This window comes from Symphodus melops, assembly GCF_947650265.1.
Source record: "Symphodus melops genome assembly, chromosome: 4".
NCBI classification, from domain to species: domain Eukaryota; kingdom Metazoa; phylum Chordata; class Actinopteri; order Labriformes; family Labridae; genus Symphodus; species Symphodus melops.
Genome location: NC_136694.1, coordinates 18,095,161 through 18,119,534, shown reverse-complemented (window position 1 = coordinate 18,119,534; position 24,374 = coordinate 18,095,161). Strand labels below are relative to the sequence as shown.

Sequence of the window (24,374 nt, the reverse complement as noted above, 5' to 3'; positions counted from 1 at the left end):
TTTAAAGATCGTGCTGACTTAGGAAGACTCTGACTCTTCTGAATGCTGTTTGAGTCCTGGACCAATCAGAGATGTTCTCAAGTCAGATAAAGTATAATCTTTTTTGCAGGGACCTTTAAGCAGCTAGAATTTCGACCCTGCTTCACTCGTAAAAGTCTAGTAAAAACTAAATATAGACACCTGTCTGCTGACCTTGATATAAAATAGTGAACACTTTGTCCTTTTTTAAAAAAACATTGATGAAAAGATACAATATTTATGTTACCTATCTTGTTAAGGATTGAAATTTAGCTAATCGATGTTGAAGTGTGTGCATCGCTAAAGGACGTTTGGTTCCCCTTGATCCTGTGTCTAACTGGATGAGTGTGACTCTCCATGTGATGTGATGGGCCACAAAGAGAAGACCATCTCTCTCAGTCACAAATGTTATTGAGCCGCTTGGTTCCAACACATTTAATCAGTACGTGAACATTGTTAAACCCAGATCTGATAATCAGTTATTAAACATTTCAGAGCGTTGTTACAGCTCCTCTATGTGATGCATAAAAAGGTCTAGAAGTCAAACGTTGGCACAGTGCTCACTGCTGGACAGCTGAGGAAAAGGTTATAGGAAATCACAAGACTGCTTCTGATTGGACATTTTCTTCATGCTGCTCGTCTGAATAGCAGACACCTCATCTAACCTGTAAAAGGCTACAGTAGGTCAAACGAGTGAATGACACTGAAATGATGCTGTGTGCAGGAGTCTTCACCTCTCTAAAAACAGCTCCTTATAAGGAGCAGAGGGCTACACTTAGCCTGCCCTCTTTCCACAGCTACAGCTCCATCAGTTAATAAGGTCAGAGCCGAGAAAAGCCATAAGTGGTAAAATGATGACACTCAGAGCTCTTTTCCACTCGGTTATCAGTTAAATTAAATATTAAGGGATTCGATCTATGCAGGCTAACTGGCTCCTGTAGAGGACAGAAACAGTCTTATGAAAATGTGTGCAATGAAGACGCATGACTCAATCATGTAGTGTAAACTGAGCATAAAGTATAACAACAATGTCCATAGAGTAAATCATCTTTATTTTGAAAACCAGAGAAAGCGGGGGAAAGAAACCCAACAGTGATATTTTCAAACTGTTTTGCCAGCCAAGGAACTCCTGTCATCATTCCCTACAAAAAATCCTGATGATTGTCAGATTGTTTTTTTTTGTTTTTTTTTGCAATACTTCTGCATATTCTGTTTAAAAGAAGAAGAAAAAAAATCTTTGAGTGTTGGCTCTTTCTTCGACCTGCTACCTTTACACATACAACACTGAACATTCTCGAGTCAAGGTGAACATGTAGAAAATAAAAGCAAACAGCTTAACATGCGTAGCTGTGAGTCCAGTTTCCTGAACAGGGCCGAATCTGACAGTAACTCAATGAAGCAAAGACAGTTTGTCTGAAAATATGGACATTAGAAAACAAGGATGTAAAAGAAAAGCAGGTTTAATAGAAAAGATCCAGAACAAATTATTCTAATTTATAAAAGGAAATATACATCTAAGGCATTGTATGAATTTCTCTCAGGATTTAGCCCTAGCCAATTTAAACAAAAAAAAAAAAAAAAAAAACATTCATACTTCTGGTCTTGTAGCCATTGTTTATGCTTTCAATTTCTTTTTCCCAGAATATCCAACATCCAGGACTACTTTTTTTTTTTTTCCCCTCTCTCTTTTGGAGTTGATGCCATTTAGAAAGAAGGGCAACTTAAGAGGACAATTCCTCAGTGCATATCTGGGCAGCTGGTTAAATGTGCACTAAAGAAAAAAATGCTGTGAAACTTGAAAAGGGCGTGGCAAACTCAATGTACTGCTTCAACGATTCATGCAACAAAAGTTTCATGTGTTCGAGCTACCAAGCCCTCAGTAGGCATCACACATCTGTGACCTGGGCTTTCTCCAGATGTGAACAGTCTTAATGAGGTTTGCTATTGGTAAACACTCAGATTCTTCCCCCCCACCCCAAAAAAATGAGCAAATAAGCCATTAGCTTCACAAGCTACAACTCCTACTCAGCTACAGCTGGAGGAATCTGTTCAGATCCGTCTGGTGTCGCAACCTGGATGGATGTGCAAACAACAACAAAAAACAACTAAAATACAATGAACATGATTTTTTTCTTGTTCTCATTAACTGGTAATATATAAAAAATAACCTTTTACCAAATGCTTTTTTGCACATAAAATCCATTTCACTATCATCACATATCAGCTGTAAACAATGACGCTTCTGTTTTTTCTTATATTAACCTAGGAAGAAAATTAAACTGTTATTTCTATTCGAGAAACCAACCCCCCCCCCCCCCCCCCCCCCAAAAAAAAATAAAAATACGACCTGTATCATTTTCCTGACACCTTCATGTTGTTATAAACTAATACTGCCGTGATCCAAAGAAAACCAGTCTACTCAATTTCACCCCAATTTTCTGTGAACCAGTGACTTTGACATTTTGAAAGCTGAACTCACAGAGAGAAGCACTGAACACAAGAAGACACCAGTTTAGAGCAAAACTTCATTTCAAGGTAAAAACCGAGGCGGAGCACAAATCTGATGTGAGCTCAACACACTCAGTAGTAGCAGCGTTATTTTCAAGAACTTTCGGTCTGATGGTTAATGGTGTTTTTTTTAACTTTTATTTTCCTGAGCTGCATGAATGATGATCAATCACTACTGTATAAGCTATGGCTTTAACATACCCCAAAACATTATAGCTTGCATAAAATGGCACTTGACAAGTTCGACCCTAATGAAAATGTTGTGAATTTTAAATTATTAAACAAAAAAGATGAAAAAAAAAAGTGTTGCTATCTCATTATGAATAAAACATCACTTAAACATCACAAGTGATGTCTTATTCAATTGACTGGGAAGGCAGTACTAATCAAACCAAAGGACACCGATAGGATTGAAATAAACTTTTGAAAGTGTTGTTTGTGTACAAACAGGACAGGCTTTTTTCTGTACTAATAGTAAATAGCACAATAATTAATATCAAATAAGACTCTGCTGTGCTGTTATACTCCCTTTATAAATCCCTCAGACTACGACCAACATTTACGTTTAGTCTGGCTAAATAAAGTACCAACAGAGGCCATGTTGATCAAGTCTTAGGTTTTTCGAAGAATAACACCAACATTTCAAAATGTCAAATTGTCACTTTTAAGAATTTAAAACTGTGTGCTGTGTTCAGGCCAACAACTAGAGATTCACAGCATACCATACTCCATACATGCAGTTCAGATGTGTCGGGTGGAGCTGGGTTGGATTATTCTTGTTACTTATGCTTGGCATGGTGCAAATCTACACCTACATGCCACTAAGATGAATTACACTGACACAGTGATGCTGCATGGATGTTTATCTTCTTCATGTGGATTAATAGATCACAGTCACACTGATTCTCCTGCTCTCTTCAAGCATTACTCGCAGTGGAACCAAACTAACTCGAGACAAATCAAAAAAAAAAGTTAAGTGAGACAAATGTAGTGTTCAAATGCATTATGAAATAATCATGCATTGCAGGATTTGGCAGGAAATTATGAAAGGAAAATGTTTCATTAGAGCATCTTGATGAAGACTAAAATGACAAGGCTACAGTCGTCAAGACCAAAAAAAAAAATAAGGTGAGTGAGAGATAAAGCACCATGACTTCCATGTCTGAAAACCTCCTTCAATACTTGTGTTCAATCCCAAGGCTTCACTTTATGATCCTCTCTCCTCCGGCGGACTGCAGCCAGCCTGACACACCTGAATCTTCTTTAATTCAGGTCTCGACATGCCAACAGGCAGGCAAGAAACAAACATGGCCGTTATTCATTGTGTCCTTGTGTTGTGATTTTGACACACTGAGAAGTCTACACAATTCACCTCTGGAAGGGTTTGCGGACCTTCTTCCTCCTTCTGGGGGGTTTCCCACTTTCAGCCCATGTTTCGCTTGACTCTGGCCGGTGACTCCCCGGCATAAAGAAATTGGTTGGGTTGGTTGGGCCCGGGGGAGGCGAGAAGGGAGGCGCTCCAGCACCAGGTGGTTGGTGATGAGGTGGACCTGAGGGGAAGAAGCCCCCATTGGCAGCCATGTCATTAGGCGGTGCTCCCTTGAAGATGCGGTTGAAGAAGTCCTGCAGATCTGCAGGGTTGGTTGGACCTGGAGATGGCTCTGAAGGTGCCCTGAAAGTTAGAGATGGAACACACAGACATCTTTTGTACTGGCTTACCAGTGAAATGTTGTTTTATAGACACTAATGTGAAAACAGCATGCGAGTGCAATCAATCCTGGCTCATTTTAGAGGCATTAGGGGTGAGATATGACTATCTTAAGATGAAGTATATCTTTATATAAAATACAAATGGTTTGTTTTCTTTTCTTTACATAATATAACTTTTAATGCCTTTCATAAAAATATGCATCTTCATTTATTTTTTTTTAAAGCTCCCATATTATGCTTTTCTCTTCAGTGGGTTTTCCAGGTGTCTTCTGCATGTTTAGGCACATCTATTTGCAAAAATTCAAAATCTGCAGAAATGCGACATCTCCTTCCTCCTCCTGTTAGCAGTAGCTGCATGAAACGTTTGGTCTCTAGCCCCCCCCTCGTTGAAAATGAATCAATGACAGCACAAACCCATGATGTCACTGAGCCAAGCCCATTGGCTCATTCTAGAAAGCGCAAGCTCCTCTCAGACTGAATGTAGCGTTCCCAATATGGTAAAAGGGGCGGGACATATCCAAGAACAACTCCAAACGACTGACAAATTACGAGAGAGCAGATTGGCTGACCAATCAGATCAGACTTGGGGAGTCTGCTCGTTTTTGTTGGGGTTTTTGCTTTTGTGGGGGATTCTGGGCAGAAATACAGGCAGATGAGAGCCTGCATGGAGCGGCGGTACATGAAAACAGACACTTTTTGTAAACATTAACGATTGTGAAAATACTTATAGACACGACACATGAAATAGATATATAAAGCCCAAAAAGGGTATCATTTGGGACCTTTAATTGAGTCCTTAGCTTTTTGACAGTATTTGAAAAATTCCATACTGCAATATTCACCCTACAACTACCAATGAATCCATTTTTGGCTCAATATGAGGCCAAATACAGGGCTGACTTATGCCAGAAGCCGAGTTAATGCGACGGCATCTACAGCATAGACCCGAAACTGTCATTGAGCATTCATAGTCCTGCATCGAGGGAACGCGTTGGTCTACACCACCAATCCGCTAGGGGGGTGTTTGTGTTTTTGTCTGGGTTTTTGTCTTCCTTCATGCATTCGGCAAGGAGGATGGAGTCATTTACACACTTAACATGAACAAAATAAATAACAACAGGGGAGGTCATCTGGTTTCCATAGCAACCTGTTTTCACTTGAGGGGACATACCTGTTTCGTGTAGAGCTGCTGTTGTTTTTTGCACCAAAGGAGATGTGGTAGGGCACACGGTGTGTGTCAGGGGAGATGCTTATCCTTTGGCAGCCGGCCCACTCTGAAACATTACATCATCACAGGAGGTCACATGACTGAGCATTTCTTTAACCTGGGATCACAATCAATGGGCAGGAACGAGGACACTGGAGACAAATGAGCTCATGCAAATTACAAAATGAACAATCTGATTATAACCTGACACTCACCTGTTATATCATAGACCTTGCCATCCATACAGGCAAAGTATGTGATACGGAGGCCCAACATGCTGGACTCGGCCCACAGGTCCCCTTCCTCAGCGCTATGGCAATGATTGCATTCAGCACAGAAACGGGCCTCTGCAGGTTCACGATCCATCTCAAACCGTCTGCACACAAACACAAGCGGAATCCGGACTGTGGTTAAAGTCAGCTACAGAACAGGAATCAGCGGTGTGCTTCACTGCAGTCTGAGGAGATGTCAGTGTGTCATAAGGGTTGTGTAAGGACATACTTGTGTTTGCCTTCACACTTTGTGCACATCATGGTGTTCATGGCTTCCTTCAGGTCATCCTGCAGTTTAGTGAGAAACTCATTCATGGACTTTGAGAGCTCAGTTGCTGCCATGCGTTTCCTGCATGGGAAGGAGCCGACCAGTTAGTGATATATAACGAAACAGGCGTATGGCATTAAACACACTCCAGATCACTGCTGCACAATCACAACACGACATTCAAAAAGATGACAGTGATAATCCTAAAACAGAAGACACTTTCATCCAATTTCTTTTTATCAATTTTTACAATGTAAAAGCTGAAGACGAAATTGGTTCATTTGAGGTTTACTTTGTTGTATAATTTAAACACTGTATGACCCTACTCACAGCTCATACTCTCGTCGTGTCTCTGGGTTACTGACGATATCCCAGGCAGCCCTCAGTACTTTGAACGCCTCTCCAGCTCGTGGGTGTTTATTCTTGTCTGGATGCACCTGACAGCGAGAGGACACAGGAAAACGTTGCATGAGTAAACCAGAAACAGTCATCCTCAGATGTTGTACATTAGTCATTAATTCAGGCATTTATTAGGCGTATTTTTCACCCAGACAAAGGAGCTTTACACACACCTGGACAGCCAACTGTCTGTAGGCCTTCTTCAGCTCGGCTTCAGTGGCGTGCACCTCCACACCTAAAACTGTAAAGGGGTCTAGCTCGTCTTCAGGTACCTCAGCTAAAGCCAATAATCTCTCCAGCTCCTGGACCGGCTGACTTCTCCCCGCTCTCCCTGGTGATTCAGGGCTCGAAAGTGGTACATGTCCATCCCTTCTGAACCTGCTGCGAACCCTCTCCAGCAGGGATAACACCCTCTTCCAAAACCTTGATTCCTGTAAAGCTGTCCAATACCGCTTTCCCCTCTCTCCAGTGAGCCGGGCAAACACACCCTTTGCCCACTGGGAACTGAGAATAAACAAAACATAGAAAAGTCTCATACAAGATAAGGCAGTCGTTTTTACCCACTTTGCAGACCTCACAATTTTATCAGCCAGCTCTGTTCCTATGCTTGTTGTCCATTTCACAAACCGACCAGCATCCGCCTTCATTCCTGCTATATCCGTCATCTTTACGACAAGCTGCTGCCCAAAGTTGTAAAGTTTTATACCTCCAGTCTCCACGCCGACTCCACAGTTGTGAGTTAATGTGACAATAATCTCAATCATCATGTGGACGCAGGAGATACACCAGAAGCTCACAAACTCTGACAGCATGTCCTTGAAAGCCAAGATGAGCTGGTTGCCTGTTCGCCGGCGACCTCGGTTCTGCTGATGGTGGTGGTGATTGCGCCGGCGGGTCTGCTTGTGTCTTCCTCCACCTGACATGACTCTCTCTCGCTGAAATGAGGAGAAAGCGCTTTGACTGCTCTGCTCCGAAAACGATCCAGTGCTTCTGAGTTTAAATCTCCTTCCAGATCCGGTCCTCCAACCAGACTCCCCATTCATGTGCTGCTCCTTTGCAGCTTCATCCTCTTCTTGGTTTATAACATGCAAGTTCTCGTGATCTGCGCTGCTGTCACGATCAAACCCGTCTGAGGCCTCCTCAGTATCCTCTTTGGCCTCTGCAGAGCCACAATACTCTGCTTCTGGAACTCCAGTGTCATGGGGAGAGGCTGAATTTGAGATGTCCTGAGATTTGAGATAGGCTGTTTTATCCTCCTGCTCAAGGTCATCATCTCTGGCCTCGCACTGACCAGAGTGTGTCCCTGAAGTGGATTCACCATCGGGGATCTCCTCGTCAGAGTCCATCTCACCATCCATCTCCCGCAGCGCTGCTTCTTCTTCCATGTTCCTTACTGATGTTTTATTAAGGTGTTTTGAAATGTCAATCTCATTGAAGAAAATATCCTAGATCCATAATCAGCAACATTTTCCCCAGACTCCTAAGAGCCAGTCTCAGGTCCACCATGTCAGCAGCCGTTTCCAGGTGTCAAAAGGATTTTACTCTCCTCACATCATGTGTCAGAGGGTTATCTGAAAGAGTAAAACAGAGAGATTCAAAAAAACACCCAAAGTAAGTAGCTAGAATTCAAAAGGGAAGCTGTGTTTCATTATCAGCAGCCACTTATGTTACACAACTTGTATCACTGTCACAGCTGCTTCTTAATATATATGCAGGTGTGTTAGACAATAGTGGCAATGTTTTAATGCATAGAAACTCTTTCATACGGTGTATATAATGCTATACAGATGGATAGATATGAAACATAACAAACCAAAATAGAAGACTTAATAAATCAATACTGCTTGCCTTAAAAAGTGCAGAAGAGCGGAAAGTGCTACCCAATCAACTGAGTGTTCAATGAACAGATAGTACTGCCAACGCCATGTCAACAAATGTAATAAAAGATGAATCCACAACCCTAAATATAAAAACCTGTTGTCTTTCTTTATTTGTCTTTGGATCTTAATAAACTGAATATCTCAGGTTTAGACTTTTTTTGTTGAACAACATGAGACCAGAGAAGGCAATACCTTTTATAACTGACACATTTATTTTCTGAGGAGAAAATGAAACACAATGGATGTAGCGATGATGAAAATGTCCAGTTTCACATGCTGCTACCTAAATTCATGTGAAGCTCTATGTTTCAGCCTGACTGCAAATGAAAACACGCTGTCTTCAATAAAGAACAAAGTAATTCATAGTTATGAACACGTAATGCACATACACATCCTTATTTGTCCAGCCCTTTCAAAGTACACGCTACTTAAATAAAATGACTTTACAGCAGCGTAGTTTACATTCAGTAGCATTGCTTTGTTGTTGTTTCAGGTTCAGTCTCTTTAACAGGACTGATCCTTAGGACACCTCCAAAAACTGACTAACACGGACACAGAAAAGCACCATCCTGTCCGTTTGACAGCCAAACACATTATCAAGATGCTATTTAAACACTGACAACACCAGATGTGTTTTTAAAGGCGGCTAATGCTAGCTGACAGCAAAGTGTGTTAGCATGAGGAAGCAGCCACAGCAGAATGACAGACTAACATTAGCCTGCTATGACAAGGCTCACCTCACAATAGTCGACTGAATAAGGTCTCAAAACAAGATTATCACGCAGCACATCAAGGTTAACACATCTCACCAGCAAACAACCAAATGAGCAGGAAGGTTGGCTAAAACCTGTGGTTAGCTGGTCATGCTAAGGTTAGGATAGACGGTAGTTTCCTCTTCCTGTGGGGTTTGACCACTAACATAAATCATATTTTACCAGCTAAAGTAAAGACTTCACATTAATCTGCATTTTGCATTTAAATACATTGGATGCCATATATACCTCTTTGATAAATGTGTAACCTTATTTGTTCACAGACAGCCAAGTGCCCGTGTTGTTTTTTTAGCCACTTCTTCTTCGTCTTCTTCTTCTTCTTGTTCTTCTTCTTCTTCGTCTTCTTCTTCTTCTTTTTTAGGATTTCCTGCAGTCAAAATGCTTTGCGGTGCATTGCGCCTCTTCCAGGCCAATCTTGGTAGTACTTAAAGATAGGCCACTTAATTTTTTTAGACAAAGTAATCATGTTGAAAATAGTATATCGATGACTGTTCTCACAATCCGTTTCAGGTTCTCTGATGAATTTAGAGCATGATAAAGCAGTGTATAATTGTCTTCTTTGTTACATAGGTTACATTTTAGCACATGTTTCGCTACAAGTTTTACTGTTGTTTACAGATTCTGCAAAGTCCATCCTTGTTCTCTTCCCATTTTTTCGAGTGACCATGCTTATGAAAGGAATGAAATTCAGATATATCCCCATCATACAGGTTCATCATTCCCATCTACCCTGCAATGCACAGGCACCCAAAGAAAACCCAGTCATCAAGGCAGTTTGATTTTATCGAAACAACAATTACAAAACTAGGTCTGGTCTGACTTCCCAGTTGCATTTTCTAAAAGTTTCTTAAACTGAGGCGAGTCAGAATCTGAACATGAATACTGTCCCAGGTTAGACCTCCCCCTTCTGTTTTTATAAAATTCTTCAGATTTCCAGTTCTGGAATATAAAAGGCAAAATTGTGGTGTTGAATTCCTGGAGTTAGTTCACATCTACCTCTCCCAGTCTCAGCTTGTCCATCTCTTCACTCATTAGCAATAAAAATGTTTTCCTTTTTCCTGCCCCCCAACTCTCAAGCATCATTCAGGACTGCTTTTGCTGAACACTCACCTTGATATCCCCTTCATTTCTGAATATTTTCAATATATTGAGAACTTTTTTCTTACACAATTGCCAATGGTTTCACCGCAATCTTTGCAAGTAAAGCCATACTGGAGATGGAGGGCCCCAAAACAGATTCTCAGTGTCATAGCCTGTGACATCCATCCTTTTAAATGTGTTCCTTTGCTCTTACAAAACATACCTTATAATTATGGCTTGACCTTATCATTACTCTGTAGGTCATTAATTGTATTAATTGTACATCCAGAGAGGGAACACAATGCATTTGTCACCTTCTTATATCTATTCAAAACCTTTCCGGGTTTTTTTTCCCAATACTCATAAGTGAAGAACAATGAAGAATTTGAAAAGTTTTACTTTCTTGTTTCCAAATATAACATAGATTTTCCCCTCCAACAGCACAGATGTGTTTCAATTTATGGGGTAACATTATGGAATTGAGAGAGAACCTTACATTGTATTGTAAAAATTTGACAATTAAAATTTATTTATGTGAGGAAGATATTTGCTAAGTAAAAATCACAAGAACCACGCTTTAGTTGATTGGATTTAATTAGTCAACTTTCACACAACGTTTTCCAGTATATTTCTTTCTCTCTTAAGCCTGTATAGGAGTAGGATGTGTAATGGGTGCCCACACATTGTCAATGTGTATATGAATGTGTTTAAGTACATATTTTGGCCATGGTAGCCTACATTACCATGTTGTAATTATTTACTCATTTTATCTATTTTGATTTTCCTTGTAAAATGGTCACGTTTATGTTTTTAATCTTCCTGCACCTTATTGTCCTTTGCATATGCCAAAGTGAAAGAAGGATGCCTCTACATTGCACCACTTAAATAAATCAAACAAATACGATCTAAATACCACGCATGTTGTCGTTGAGTTTGGTTGGCTCATGAGCTGTTTTTCCATTTGTGAATATATCATCAGAAACCTGAATTCAAGATGCACGTGGATGTATTTTGTGTGATTCAAATACATATCATGCCAAAAAAAGACAAGCCTATAAAAAAATGTACAGTAAGGTGTCAGATATTGAATCTGCATGGTCAGAGTATGTTGGCATTTTAAAGAGTTTAATATCCCGAAAAAACCCATGTTTGGTGATTTGAATGTGTGTAATTGTGCCCTGAAGTTTCCAAATAGGCCTAATGTAAAATCAGCACTAAATACAGTAAGCATGACCTTTAGGCTAGTCATAATAATGAACGACTGACCACCTTCTAGCCCAAAGGTCACTTGTGTCACATCTGTTTAACTCTGTCAGACATATAGTCAGTGTGCAGACGAGCCAATTTGTTAAGTGGTCGTTAAGGCAAAAGTGTGGGAACCCCCCCAAAGCCCCTGCATAAAAGACTAATCTTGGAGACGCACAGGTTAACTTCAAGCCCCCACCAACACCACCACCACCACCACCCACATCTCCAATTTGAAAGCCGCCTCTCTACCGGGAGAGGAAGGCTCTTTTTCGGTCAGATGGCGTGCTGCAGTCCGCCCCCGTCATTCTCCAGCCCACACAGACAGGGCAGCCAGCAACCAATACGGTGCGCCGGAGGAGGATTTCTGCCAGTGATTTCAGACGAGCTACGATACGCAAAGGGGACCCACTACGCCACTTTGAGCAGGGGAAGCTTTCGGAAAAGGTAACAGGGTAAGAAACGAGTAAGAAAAACAGAAGGATGTGTTTTTAGCGGGCTATTTTCTGCTCACATCTGGTTTAGGATTACGCGTGGTCGTCTTCAGTCGATGCCTTTATCTAAAAGAACACTCAACAATAATCAAAGTGTTTTTACTTGAGTGTAGGTTTAGATGTTACGTACGTTTGTCTGTTGTCTTTTTGTCCGACATTAGTTTTTATCTCTTGATTAGTTACACTTCGCGAGTACCGACCTATGCTGTGACATCGCGTGGTTTGGAGACACCCTTCAGTGATTACGCAGGTCCCCTCTGTACCCATTTGCCTACCTGACCTCGAAAAGGTAAGACAGGATTATTATGTATACATAGAAATAAAAATTGCTTCAATGGGAAAAATGTTTTAAAGGTCCAAGATATTAAATATATGGAGAACTTTTCTGCTTTAAGGCATGCATACATTTCCTGCATCTTTTTGTTTAATTGTGCTAGAAGAATGTGGACAAGGTGTACTGTAAACAGTCGGCTTAGTTGTTGTCCAGATTTAAAAATATTTCCTTATGTTAATAATTTGGAAGAATTTCCCACCTGCAAGCTCATACGTTTTCTTTCTCCCTTATAAACTTTCTCTAGCTTTGTGTCATGTCTTTGCCACGCACGCTTGGGGAGCTGCAGCTGTATCGGGTGCTGCAGAGGGCCAACCTGTTAGCCTATTATGAAACCTTCATCCAACAGGGTGGTGACGATGTGCAGCAGCTCTGTGAGGCGGCAGAGGAGGAGTTCCTGGAGATCATGGCACTAGTTGGCATGGCCACCAAGCCACTTCATGTGCGTAGGCTGCAAAAGGCCCTCAGAGACTGGGCTGCCAACCCTGCCCTCTTCAGCCAGCCTGTCTCTAATGTTCCTCTGGGGGGCATCCCACTTTTCAAAGTGGAAGGGACAGGAAGTGGACCAGCAGGTGGGCCCAGGAAGTCTGTGAGCAATGGGCAGCCCGGGTCTCCATGTGAGAGGGAGGACCGGGCGTGTCTGACTCCAATGCACAGTGGCAGCCCAAGAAGCCCCTGCTCCCAGGCCTCCCCTCAGCCACCAGACACACACTACAGAGAAAAACTGTCCCCCATGGATCCACACTGGCTCAGTCCAGAGCCTGATGGGAACTACAGTTTGGCTTCTGCATCTGGAGTAGAGGAGGAGCCGCCAAGCCCACAGTGTCCTCTGGCTCCCTGCATATCTCCAATCCCCTCTGCATCTTTCACCTCGACGGCCCTGTCAGCCTGGCCTGGTGGACAGTTGGATGGAGAGACTGCAAGGGCAGTGGTGGAGAGTGTGGAGAGGCATCTCAGGACACTGCCAAGGTCAGATCCTACAGAGGTGAAGACTTTGCTCCGCATGAACAAGAAGATGGCAAAAACTGTGGGTCACATTTTCAAAATGGGCTCCCAGGATGTCAACAAAGAAGAAGAAATTAGGAAGTACAGTCTCATCTACGGACGATTTGACTCCAAGAGGAGAGAAGGGAAGCAGCTTACGCATCATGAGGTAAAAGCACAAGACAAGAACAAAGATCAGGCCTGAGTGTACATTATTTAAATTAAGTCTGCAATGTATTACCCCTCTTTGACTCAGAGCTTTTCCTCCTCAGTTGATCATCAATGAAGCTGCAGCCCAGTTCTGTATGCGTGACAATGCCCTACTGCTGAGACGGGTGGAGCTCTTTTCTTTGGCTCGACAGGTGGCAAGAAAATGCGCCTACACCTCCACACTCAAGCATGCAAGGTAGGGGCGGCATCCATAACGCATCCCTTCACCAGAAACCAGCACCTGCTGTGTCTTGATTGCTCTCCTATTTCATGTCCATAGAGAAGCATCATGTCATAATAAGCCACAATGCAATCATTTCAGAGTACTTGTTTACATCAAATTCTACATATACCTTGTCTTTTATATGAATCATCTTCTTCAAACTGTTATATTGTCTTGATGAACCAGGGTGAGATGACAGTAGGCATCAAACTCTACCTCTGTGGTGTTAGTATAATGATCAGTACAAGACTCACACTACTCAGGAATCCCTTGACTGTTTGTCAAGGTACTAAAAAGGTCTTCATGTTATTACTACGAGAGTAAATGTCAACAGTTTCTAATCTAATGTTACTTTAAAATATATATATTTTTTAATGTATTTGAGAAGGGAAATTGCAGAATAATCAACACTTAAACGAATGTAAACGTATCTGAGTTAGCCTCAAGACTAATTTTCCTCAACAGTCCCATTGCCAGGTGTTGTTTAACTTCTCAGAATGAAATATAACACAATGTATTCAATTGTGAAATAAAAGAAATGAAACATTTTTGTCTGTAGTATATGAATATCCATTACTCCTGACATATATTTTCAATGATTTACTTTTTTAAGAAAAATGGAAAGTCAAATTATTTATGAATAAATCCGTTGATGTTCGTTCCCACATAGCATTCCGAAAAAATGCACATAAATTACTGTGACAAATCCATTGTTTAAAGGGCATATATTGTTAAAAAAAAAAAACATTTTGAGTAAAATAAAATGTGTAATTGTGTCTGTCATTGCAATAAATACAAAGAGATAGGATAGACTTAATACATTTTCGAATTCCTTATATGCAAACTCAAACATGATCTCAGATGTTAAATTGTTCAATTGTGACTGTTTGTTTTCCTCCTGCAGGACAAATGCAGATGAGAACAACGTGCTGCTCCTGAAGAGAGCGAAACATGAGGTGATTTTTCTCACCAGCAGGGACTTCTTATGGATGGATGTGTGATTCTCTAACACCTGACCTTATGTGTAAACAGCTAAAGTTCAGGTCACTTGTAAGTTATGTGAAGTGGTTCGTCAATGAAATGACAGTGATGTGTTTTAGGTAATTGTGCCTGAGAGTGTATCATCTCTCCTCGGAGTGGAGGGCTCAGAGAGCATGACCCAGAGGGCAGATGATGACAGCTTATCCACAGAAAGCCTCGACAGTGTCTCACATGGTAAAACACTTCAAATCCTTGTGTCTATAGGACCTTACTGTTTCAAAGCACCATTTACAACCAGTTCTGTCTGTCCATTTCAGACATCGGCTCACAGTGCAACCAGTCTCCGTCCCCCAGGCCCCACTCCGATACCTCTAACCCTGCCAACTGGAGTCGCCATCTCATACAACAAACGCTAATGGACGAAGGGCTGCGATTGGCACGGTTGGTGTCACATGATCGGGCTGGCAAGCTCATCCTAGGATCAGAAGGGACTCACTCTACAGGTGACTTTTCCAATAATGACTTAATATGTGTTCAATAATGGACATACAATAAAAGTCTATTTTAAAGTGTTTCACATTTTTGTTTTGGTTAGAGGAACCGTTTTTTCCCCAAAATACACTAATTTTCTGTAAGAGTTACAAAGAATGCTGATATCCGTCTTCGTTTTGAACTGTAGATAAAGACTCATAGCCAGCAACCAGTTAGCTTAGCATTGGACAACAACTGGAGACAAGAGGGAACTGCTAATGTGGCCTGTGCAATGGTTAAACAATAATTTAATAAGCACCTGTAAACTCACGTATTTAGGGTTGGTTTTGTATGTTTTTTTGTGTGAAAAAAAATAAATTGAAAAAACTATTTGCACAGCAGTATGTGCTGGACTATTTTCTGTCTGGAAGCTGTTTTCACTTCTGTGAATATTCAACAAGTTATAATGTGTTAATCATTGAGCTTTAGAGGTGCTGGTGTTTCATTGTGTTAGTTTCAGATGGAAACAGGCTAGCAGTTTCCCTCTGCTTCAAGTCTTTCTGCTAAACTAAGCTGACCAGCTGCTGTGCTGACGTTAATATTTTTTTTAACAGAGTGGTGTTAATCTCCTCCTCTTCCCCTTACCAACAAAGAAGATAACCATACTGTTTATCCCAAAATACCAAACAAATTATGAACATTTGAATAACAGGCGGTCATCAAAAGAGATGAGGTTGATGTCTGGGGACAGACAGAGACTCCCTAACCTCTCCTAACAATAAAAACTTCATAGCTCTCCAGTTTGAACTCTAGTGAGTCAGACTCAGTGACGCCTCCCACCATGTAAAGCTGAACTTCACCAGACTGCAAATTAGAGAGGAGAGAAGTTAGCAGGGGAAGCAGAAGGAGGTGGAGAGCGATATATGGAGAGGAAAAGAGTGAGAGAGGGAGGGTTGAGAAGAAGAGGAGGAGGAGGGGGGGTGTTACACTGTTACAGCACTTCCTCAATGCCATGTTAGCATAGCATTCTTTTTTTTATTATTCATCACAGCTTCTCACAAGAAAGAACAAAAAGAGAGTCATCTGAGCAAGTTAGTCGTTCTGGGCTGTGAAGAAGCCAGAGAGATGAAGCGAGAAGAAAGCCAGCAAAGACATGAGGGGGCGGGGAGGAGAGGGGAGGGGGCATAGGAAGTACTCTGTGGGCGGCAGAAACGGAGCCCCCCCTCTCAGCTCTGACTGACGTCAGACTGTGTTAGGTGTGTGGGCTGAAGGGCGGGATGGATGGGGCGTGGGGGCGAGGGAGTGGGAGGTAATTGGAGGGGTGTTGCATTGACTCACCAAGCGACAGTGTACAAAAATAAAAACCTGTGGGCAGAGAAATGGCACAGTCTTTTTTCTACATCTTCTCCCTCCGCTGAAAGGACTGTGGAAACAACAAAAAAATGACATATGTTTCATCTCTGACGTTGATCTCCATCACATTGTTTTTTTTTTCTCTCGCTCAGTCATCCAAGTTTCCCTCGTCTCACTTTATCAGAATTTTCTCTCACTTCCTGCCTACGTCACCGCTTTGTGCCATAACCTAACTTCCACCTCTGGTTAATAAAAAAGCACGTGTGATAAATCTTACCACTTGTATCTCTCCATGTATGTTGCTGAATATGTGCTATTATGTTTTCATAAAGCCACTTTTTTTATTACAGCATGCCTCTGTTTACACAAATGGACACTATGGATTAATTATTAAGAAAATACATGAGTAATGATTCAATAAATTGATATTTTTGATTCTTATTTACATGGGAATCTATATTCTGTCTGGCAAGCAAATGAATCCTAATCACAGGCGATTGTTTTAGTAAAAGTACACTGAATATGAATGAATATCAACATTTGTTTGATTTATTTGATGCGTCTTTTTCACTCGCTTGGTTGACTCAATCAGATATTAAACAGCTTGGATTTGTCATGATGACTTCACTCCATGTGGGAGAGTTTCTTGCTGAATTCCTCAAACTATTTTTCAAAGGTCTTCAAAAAAAAAAAATGTTTTCTTGATTACCATGACTCTTAACTCATTTTCATCCTTTGGCTTTGCTGTCTGACCTGATAGAGCTGTGCATTTTGCATTAAAAAAATATAGTAACAGTATTACATTTAAAGGTTCCTTTAAATTTAAAGTTGATTGACAGCTCACAGTGGATGTTTTGGGTGTTGCAGACTAATTCATGACCTAAAATGCCTTACTCTTCAGACAGGAGTTCCTTTAAGGGTTCCATTATATATTTATCACTATTTCTTTACTTAAGAATTTTTAAAAGGGACTCATTTATTAGTCTAATTTATTTATTAAAGGGATTCATAAGTAAAATGTCATATCATCCTTAAATGTGACCTTTCTCCACAGACCTTGAGGTTAAAGTGGAGAGGCGGAGCTCGATAACAGCGTGTAGGAGTGGTAGTCCCTGCATCACAAAAGAAGATTCTAATCACAGAGGGAAATGAAATCGTCAGGAAACTTGTGCTCTGTCCTGCCAATGGATCCATTCCTTGTTTACGTTTTTTTAAAATACACAGACATGTACCTAAGGTTTTATTAAAAGAAAAAAAAAAGTTTTATTAGAAAAAGAACTGCTGTTTTTGTCAAAGGGCCATTTGTTGAAAGTGAATTGGACTCTACACAGCAGGGGGCACTGCAACTTTGGAAATTAACTGTTCTAGCTCACTTCCTTTACTTACTGTAGTTATGTAAAGTAAGTTTGGTTTTGGTCACTATTCTTTTTTTTCACTCAGTGCCCAGATAAAAGCAGTGTTCTAACATCCTGAGCAGCCCCTTACAGTTCAAAGCTGAAGAAAACTTAAGTCGGAGGAGGACTTGTAGAGCAGATATATAAGGAGACATGTTGAGGTTTATAAGATACAATGCCAAGGGACTTATTCATCCCCTCTCTGACATCTTTCTGTGATCATGTTTTTCAAAAGCAGCTGATGTGGTGTTTGTAAGAGATGAGCCTGTTCATTTTCTTAAATGATGTGAAAATCTATTGAAAACACTTTTTTGATGATCAGCAGCATGAAAGGAAAAGTGATGCTTAGTGGTGTTTATTTGCCTCTTGTAACATTGACATCAGGTGTCTGGCTCAGCTAAAGTTTTTAAATCCAAGACTTTGACGAGGAGGTCATGAGCTGCTCTCTCCTCTCAATGTTTACAATTTGCATTTTTGCAAATAAACGCCATTATTCAGCATTTAGGAAAACTGCGTTCCAAATTTCAAGAAATAATTACACTTACCTGAAGATTTTCTGAAAATCTGGAAGTATAGTTTTTAGATGCGACCATATTTAGGTGTGGCTGAGACTGGATTTGATTTGCCACTAGGATGCGTTCTTTAGTCTAACTATAGGTACCCTTTGTATAAATCACATCATTGGAGACAGTTTTTCTGACCTCATAGAATTCAGGAAAATTAGTGGGAATAATGCACAATGACTTTATCTGATGACAAGTTTCTTGTTGAATACGTTTAAAGATGTTATTATTTTGGTATACTTATGTATATCAGTGAGGTAGCTTGCTGTTCATCACTCACACCTGCCTGTCACTTGAGCATTAGTAACCTACTCAGTTTATGTTGCAAAGAAGATTATTTATTTTGTTACATCTCAATAAATGTTATTTTATTTCTTAAAGTCACTGTGTGTTGCATTTGATTTCCACTAGGTTTTTTTTTTTTTTTTGGCTGTTCTCTTATGTGTGGATGAAGCTGCGTCACAAAACCAGCAACACCTCTGCTGCCGTCTTGTTTGTAGCACTGACACTCCACACAGAGTCTCAAATCAGGCATGACTCACCTATACCAGTGCTGTTATCACCACTCATACATTCACAATTACACTTACACAAAGACACAATCAAGACGGAGTCAAAATCAGAATTCAGTTTTAAGGTTGAAAGCCATAAATAATGTAGTTCCTCTTACAGCTGTTTCATTTTGTTTAACACAAAATCACAGAAGCAAAATGCATTTGTTTGAGTATCCAATGTACACATTATACGCATGAGTGGCATGTCATTCTGTCAACCATGGACATTTTACCTAAGACCATCACATCTAAATTTCCCTTGACCCATTTTGTTGAATTAACAATTACGCAAATGCAAATGACACTCAAACCAGCCAGTTTTCTTTTTGTTTACCAGCTTCACACTAATAATATAATATTTGATCGCCGCTAAGCTAGTAAACATTATATGAACATCAGGATGTTAACATTATCCTAGGGACTGTGCTATCTGATATTAGGATTCAGAATACTTCTTTGAGTATATCTTTTGTTGATCAGATGGCAGCGGGAGGACCATTCATTGAAAACAGAAATGTTGTTTCCTAAAATCAAATACTAAAAATATTCTTCAAGGATCATTAGGTTGAGCATTCAAATTTAAATTATAACCTCTCCATCTTTTTTCTGTCACTAAAGCAGACATCAGTACATTTTACAGGCGGTGCATTCTGGTGTGGTTACAGGTTACACTAACGCATCTGGGGAGGATCACGGTCAGTAAGTAAAGATGGACTGCATCTAAAAGTGAATCTAGGAAATAAATGTGTGAGCGATGTTTGTGTGTTTGTATGAGGTCTGTAATGATTAAAGTTTGCATTACTATCCACAAATATAATAGTTCTACAACAACAGGTGTTTGAATTCACAAGTGTGATGCAGAGATCCTTAATTCTATCAAAGATCTGAGTAACCCAAACTGGGCATAAATCACAGTAAAGAATATAAGAAATAAAATATATATTTTTGGCTACATATAGTTTCATAGCTGTAAGTGTAAAACATGTTTGTGAGGTAGCATATGAAGCCTAATTCCAACTTTAATTTTACATCTGTCCCAGAGAAAATGTTGCAAGCATCTTTTCAGTTCCACCAAAGGCAAACAGAAGCGTTGCTCAGTGATCAGGTTAGCAGACTTCCTGACAACATATCTTGAGAACACTAAACTCATGTCGAGGAAAAACTGAGATCAGATTAAGTGACATGGGTGTAAAGATGTCTCAAAAACTCCCCTCTGGTGGATGTGTCTCCAGGGAAAACCGCCTGGCAGAACTCACAAACATGAGACTGAAGCGCAACGTCTGACATCAGCATCCCGCCTGATGGACACAGGAAGTCATTAGCCAGGGTAGGATCTTCGGACACAGGCATCTGAGGCAACCAGAGAAGACAAGTGGAGAAGTTTTGTTTTGAAAAAATACGATAAAAATCATTCAAGGACAGACTGGTGAACTTGGGGCGAAAGACACCTACTGTTGCAGTATGCTTCGTCCCGTCTCCACCAAAACCATCTGTTGGACCATATTTGGTGGAGAAACTAGAAGAGGCTCCCTGCCACCTTGAGGAGTCCTCACTTAACAGGGGTGAGACCTTCTGTTCGAAGTTATCTTCATTTCTTTGAGGGGGCAAATCCAAACAGAGCTTGGACATATCTTCAGCAAGAAGATTGGAGAAAATCTCCACATTTCTCGAGGGTTTATTGATGTAACACTGTGCTGCAGAGTTGTGTGCAATGACTTTATGCTGTTGAGGCTTTTCACAAACAGGGATTTCTTGGCTGCACTGGATAGGGATGGACATCATATCACTCTCTCTATGAGGAACAGGGATGCCTACAGAGATATAGTTTGGTAATTGTTCATGAAATATGGGCTGATGATGCATATTTATTAGAATTTCACAATATGTACCTTGTTGATTCTGTTGAGAAGCTGTAAGTTGATGTAACAGAGCAGCCTGTCTCAGGCAGAGTGATCTCAAGCGAAGAAATTGCTGGTACAGCTCACTGTATGCTTCCTCCATCTCAGCCTACAGACAGTCGGCTGAGGAAATCCCAATGAGCTGTACAGTACACACATCACATGAAAAAGATGGGTGAGATATTATGAAGCACAAGTCTGTAGTCAGAGTAGGTTTTAAAAGCTGTGGCAGCAATGGTTTCAGCAACATGCTGATGTCAACATGATTCAAGAAGCAATATGTAAGAGCTACTGAATTAAATCATAAAATTATCTCACTATATCATAAGACCTTTAGGAAAGATGCTATTTTGAAATGCTGGCTTCTCTGACAACAATGAAGAAGCCAGTTTGCCCCCCAGTTAAGTTTCAATTCCGGTCTGGAAGGCTCTGCATTTGTTTAGACCAGAGAAGGTAGGCGGTGGTATGGCACCCCCACAAGGCTGTTTTTGACTCCCTTCAGTTTGCCAGGCAAACTGACATGTGTTGCAGGGACGGAAGTGGGCAAGTAAACTGGTTCAGATATAACTGGGTCTACCCACCCTAAAACACCTCTGCATTTTTTGTAATTAACTCCAAGATCAGAAATGTGGTAAAACCAGGATATATATTGGTGATGCATTTGAAAAATGATGAGAGGTTAGAACGCACAAAGTTTCAAGAACAACGTAGAGCTTGCTAAGCACTGAAGCTTCAGTGTCCGGCACATGGCAAACTATGTGGCAATCGACTCGAGGCATGAGGGGATGGGGGGCGAGAAGATTTCTCCAATGTTTTGAATTTGGACTGAAGTGCACATTTTAAACACTAGGTGTCAGAGTTACATATTACTCCTTTAAAACGAGGTTCCATGCCCTAATTTTTTAGCTTGCATCTTTGGCAATAAGACACAAACATGTATTAGAGGACAAGTTGAGGGAAAATCAAAGTTGTTCAATATTATTTTGTCTAGGTGGGTGGTCCAAATAACTCCATCTGTGGTAATGTTAAACTTTACAAGAACTTCAATGACCAACACTCTTTGGACTAAGCATTTACATTGCTGTGGTTTCCACATTTCTTGGATCCAGACACAAAAATCACATCATGTTCAGCTAAATGTCTTCTTGCTATCATTACTCAGCCTCCAACTCTTAATTTTAACCCTTAAAATTAGCACTTTGTCTCACTGTCTTAGCTGTTAGCTGACAGCAGTAAAACAATAGTTAGTGCAATCTCTCTCTTACACACACACACACACACACACACACACACACACACACACACACACACACACACACACACACACACACACACACACACACACACACACACACACACACACACACACACACACACACACACACACACACACACACACACACACACACACACACACACACACACACACACTTTCTGCAGGGATTGTCTAAGTTATTCATTTGCGATCCCTGATATAAAGAGTCTCCCTATAAACTCTACTATTAAGTCAAAATTGTCAGATTTGCATTACTTAGTTAAATGCCCAGAGACATTGTTTGTTATCAAACAGATCTAAAAGTTTTCTCAAAGTCATATCCATCCTGCTGGGGAATTCTAGATGAAAAATGCTAAATGCTTTATTAAATTGATTTTGTTAGTATAAAACTGGACCTCAATTTACACATGTCATAAATTCAGAGTTATTCGTATTTACTTACCGCTTTGAAGGATTCAGGATACCCTGTCACATTTTACAACAGGGTTCAGGGTTTTCTCCTGTGCAGTCTCCTCTACCTTGATCAAGCGTACCATCTCAAAGTGTAAACCCAGATTTAAAGTATATTTACTGTCAACCCATTTGTTTCCAGTTAGAGCAATGGAAATAATGCTCGACTTACTATAAGATAGACTGCACTGGAAAATGTCCAACTCAAGGAAGTTCCTGTTGAAACAGGGAAGTGAAATCTTTTTGCATAAAAGGAACCACGCCAACCCTCACATGAGATTGTGTTACACCAATTGAAAGCGAGAAAGTCAGGCTCTAATTTTAAAGTAAAGCTGTTTTGAACATGACCTATTTGATTAGTAACAGTTTCACTTTCACACCATTCCTCCTGTTTCTAAAAAAACCTTTTTAATGAGTATCATTTGAACTTTTATGATTACAATGAATGTCAAGGATTTGAGATCTATTGTTTCGGTCAGTAAAGTTAGTTCACAACTACAGTCCCTGGGCAGGTCAAGGACAATAGAAATAAGACAGCGATACTATACTCTTATTTGGGCATATAAAAGCACAGACAGCAAAACACACTCAAACAATATTGAGCATCTAGAAGAACGTAAAAACACTTCAAAGACAGACAACACAACACAAGACATACTCCCATATGAGAAGAAATGACAGGTGCAGGAGTTAAGCAACAATCTCACTCCTCTTGTTCAAAGTATATTAAAAGGAATGTATGGAGCTTTATAATTGTGAACTGTGTTATGTAAAATGCTTCAACATATCAGTAGAGGAAAAAATACTTACACAACTGTGAAAGGGGAATGGACTTGTAGAATCAAAAGAGGCGCTGAAATTGCAATCATAAGGGTAAGAAGAAATCAGGTCCTGCTATATATTAAATTAAAAGTTTTAAGTGCCATCAGATGAAACACTTAAAGGACAAACCTTAAAAATACATGCTATGTGCATTTAAGTTATATAATTATGTTACATAATTATGTTATATATCAGGATGTGAAGGGGTTTATAATGTCCACTTTTATTCATCACGTAATCACGTGTAACAAACCCAGCCAGTATTGACACTGTGTAAAGTGTTGGTCCAGTGAGGGATGGAGACGTGACATGCCTACATGAAAGTCACTGAGGTGACTAATAGGAATACTTTTCGGTAGGCCTAATGTTAATCAGAGGGTTGAGTATTTAAATGTCTGTTAAGTTTCATAAAGAATCTGCTTTTAAACTGTCAGCGTGTTCGCCTTTAAACGACCTTAAATGAATCATCTGTGTTATTTATCAAACGTGCAGTTTCTCTGGAAAAAAGGAACTCATGTCCAAATTAATTTCGGTTTCTGCTCTCCCCCCTCAGCTACCTTCTGAAATCATGAAGTTTCTTCTGTGAATCAAAAACAACAAATGGGATAACTTACAAGAAAACAGATCGGTCATTCACAGTATCGATTTAAATACATCTGTAGACGGGGTTTATGACGAAGACTCGCCACTTTTCTTTATTTTGCCAGACTGGTTCCGCATTTCTTCAAATAACGTCATACTGATCGAGCACACCTGCGTCAAGCTCGTCACACCTGCAAAATTAATAGTCATTTTTAACAGTCCTTCAAAATAAAAGTTTGAAACTAGAATATTAGTTTTTACATTTTTCCATCAAGTCAATATTAAAAGAAAGGGAGACATAGATAAGAGATAATTTTATAAATCACTCACTTTCTAATTTGTCCTTAAACATTGTCCACTTAAAGCAATTTGTGTCCAGAACTATCCATTTGAAGAAGAGAGAGGGAAGACAAAGTTAGGTGGCATTG

At 40.3% G+C, this 24,374-nt stretch overlaps 3 protein-coding genes across 5 annotated transcripts; 1 reads left to right on the top strand and 2 right to left on the bottom strand.

The window, feature by feature from the left end:
• Positions 1-1,049: 1,049 nt before the first annotated feature.
• On the bottom strand, positions 1,050-9,415 carry dnajc14 (DnaJ (Hsp40) homolog, subfamily C, member 14). Its single transcript, XM_079342646.1, has 7 exons — positions 9,264-9,415; positions 6,556-7,953; positions 6,314-6,420; positions 5,945-6,064; positions 5,659-5,819; positions 5,408-5,510; positions 1,050-4,198 (listed from the first exon to the last, which is right to left on the bottom strand). Exons 2-7 carry the CDS (start codon positions 7,765-7,767, stop codon positions 3,895-3,897), a joined length of 2,007 nt encoding a protein of 668 aa, XP_079198772.1. The 5' UTR covers positions 7,768-7,953; positions 9,264-9,415; the 3' UTR covers positions 1,050-3,894.
• Positions 9,416-11,587: 2,172 nt separating this feature from the next.
• nab2 (NGFI-A binding protein 2 (EGR1 binding protein 2)) lies at positions 11,588-17,901 on the top strand. 2 transcript variants are annotated; one of them, XM_079342214.1, is made up of 8 exons: positions 11,588-11,807; positions 12,034-12,143; positions 12,433-13,338; positions 13,442-13,575; positions 14,507-14,558; positions 14,703-14,817; positions 14,901-15,086; positions 17,462-17,901. In XM_079342214.1, exons 3-8 carry the CDS (start codon positions 12,442-12,444, stop codon positions 17,557-17,559), a joined length of 1,482 nt encoding a protein of 493 aa, XP_079198340.1. In that variant the 5' UTR covers positions 11,588-11,807; positions 12,034-12,143; positions 12,433-12,441; the 3' UTR covers positions 17,560-17,901. The 2 variants fall into 2 exon arrangements, with proteins under 2 accessions (XP_079198340.1, XP_079198339.1); XM_079342213.1 differs by having other exon boundaries at positions 11,588-11,815.
• A 1,076-nt stretch (positions 17,902-18,977) lies between these two features.
• On the bottom strand, positions 18,978-22,690 carry LOC306822930 (uncharacterized protein). 2 transcript variants are annotated; one of them, XM_079342233.1, is made up of 4 exons: positions 22,535-22,690; positions 20,808-20,958; positions 20,371-20,729; positions 18,978-20,268 (listed from the first exon to the last, which is right to left on the bottom strand). In XM_079342233.1, the coding sequence occupies exons 2-4, from the start codon at positions 20,917-20,919 to the stop codon at positions 20,092-20,094; spliced, it is 648 nt and encodes a 215-aa protein (XP_079198359.1). In that variant the 5' UTR covers positions 20,920-20,958; positions 22,535-22,690; the 3' UTR covers positions 18,978-20,091. The 2 variants fall into 2 exon arrangements, with proteins under 2 accessions (XP_079198359.1, XP_079198358.1); XM_079342232.1 differs by having other exon boundaries at positions 20,371-20,958.
• Between the last annotated feature and the right edge of the window lie 1,684 nt (positions 22,691-24,374).

Bases quoted from the DNA above. Each gene is read 5' to 3' on its own strand.
- dnajc14 (XM_079342646.1), bottom strand. From the start codon at position 7,767: ATGGAAGAAGAAGCAGCGCTGCGGGAGATGGATGGTGAGATGGACTCT. The intron at 5,820-5,944 runs GTATGTCCTTAC...GTTTGTGTGCAG, and splicing joins AAGTGTGAAGGCAAACACAA to ACGGTTTGAGATGGATCGTG. The intron at 5,511-5,658 runs GTGAGTGTCAGG...GTAATGTTTCAG, and splicing joins CAAGGTCTATGATATAACAG to AGTGGGCCGGCTGCCAAAGG.
- nab2 (XM_079342214.1), top strand. From the start codon at position 12,442: ATGTCTTTGCCACGCACGCTTGGGGAGCTGCAGCTGTATCGGGTGCTG. The intron at 13,339-13,441 runs GTAAAAGCACAA...TTTCCTCCTCAG, and splicing joins AGCAGCTTACGCATCATGAG to TTGATCATCAATGAAGCTGC. The intron at 14,559-14,702 runs GTGATTTTTCTC...GATGTGTTTTAG, and splicing joins TGAAGAGAGCGAAACATGAG to GTAATTGTGCCTGAGAGTGT.
- LOC306822930 (XM_079342232.1), bottom strand. From the start codon at position 20,919: ATGGAGGAAGCATACAGTGAGCTGTACCAGCAATTTCTTCGCTTGAGA. The intron at 20,269-20,370 runs GTAGGTGTCTTT...TGGTTGCCTCAG, and splicing joins GGACGAAGCATACTGCAACA to ATGCCTGTGTCCGAAGATCC.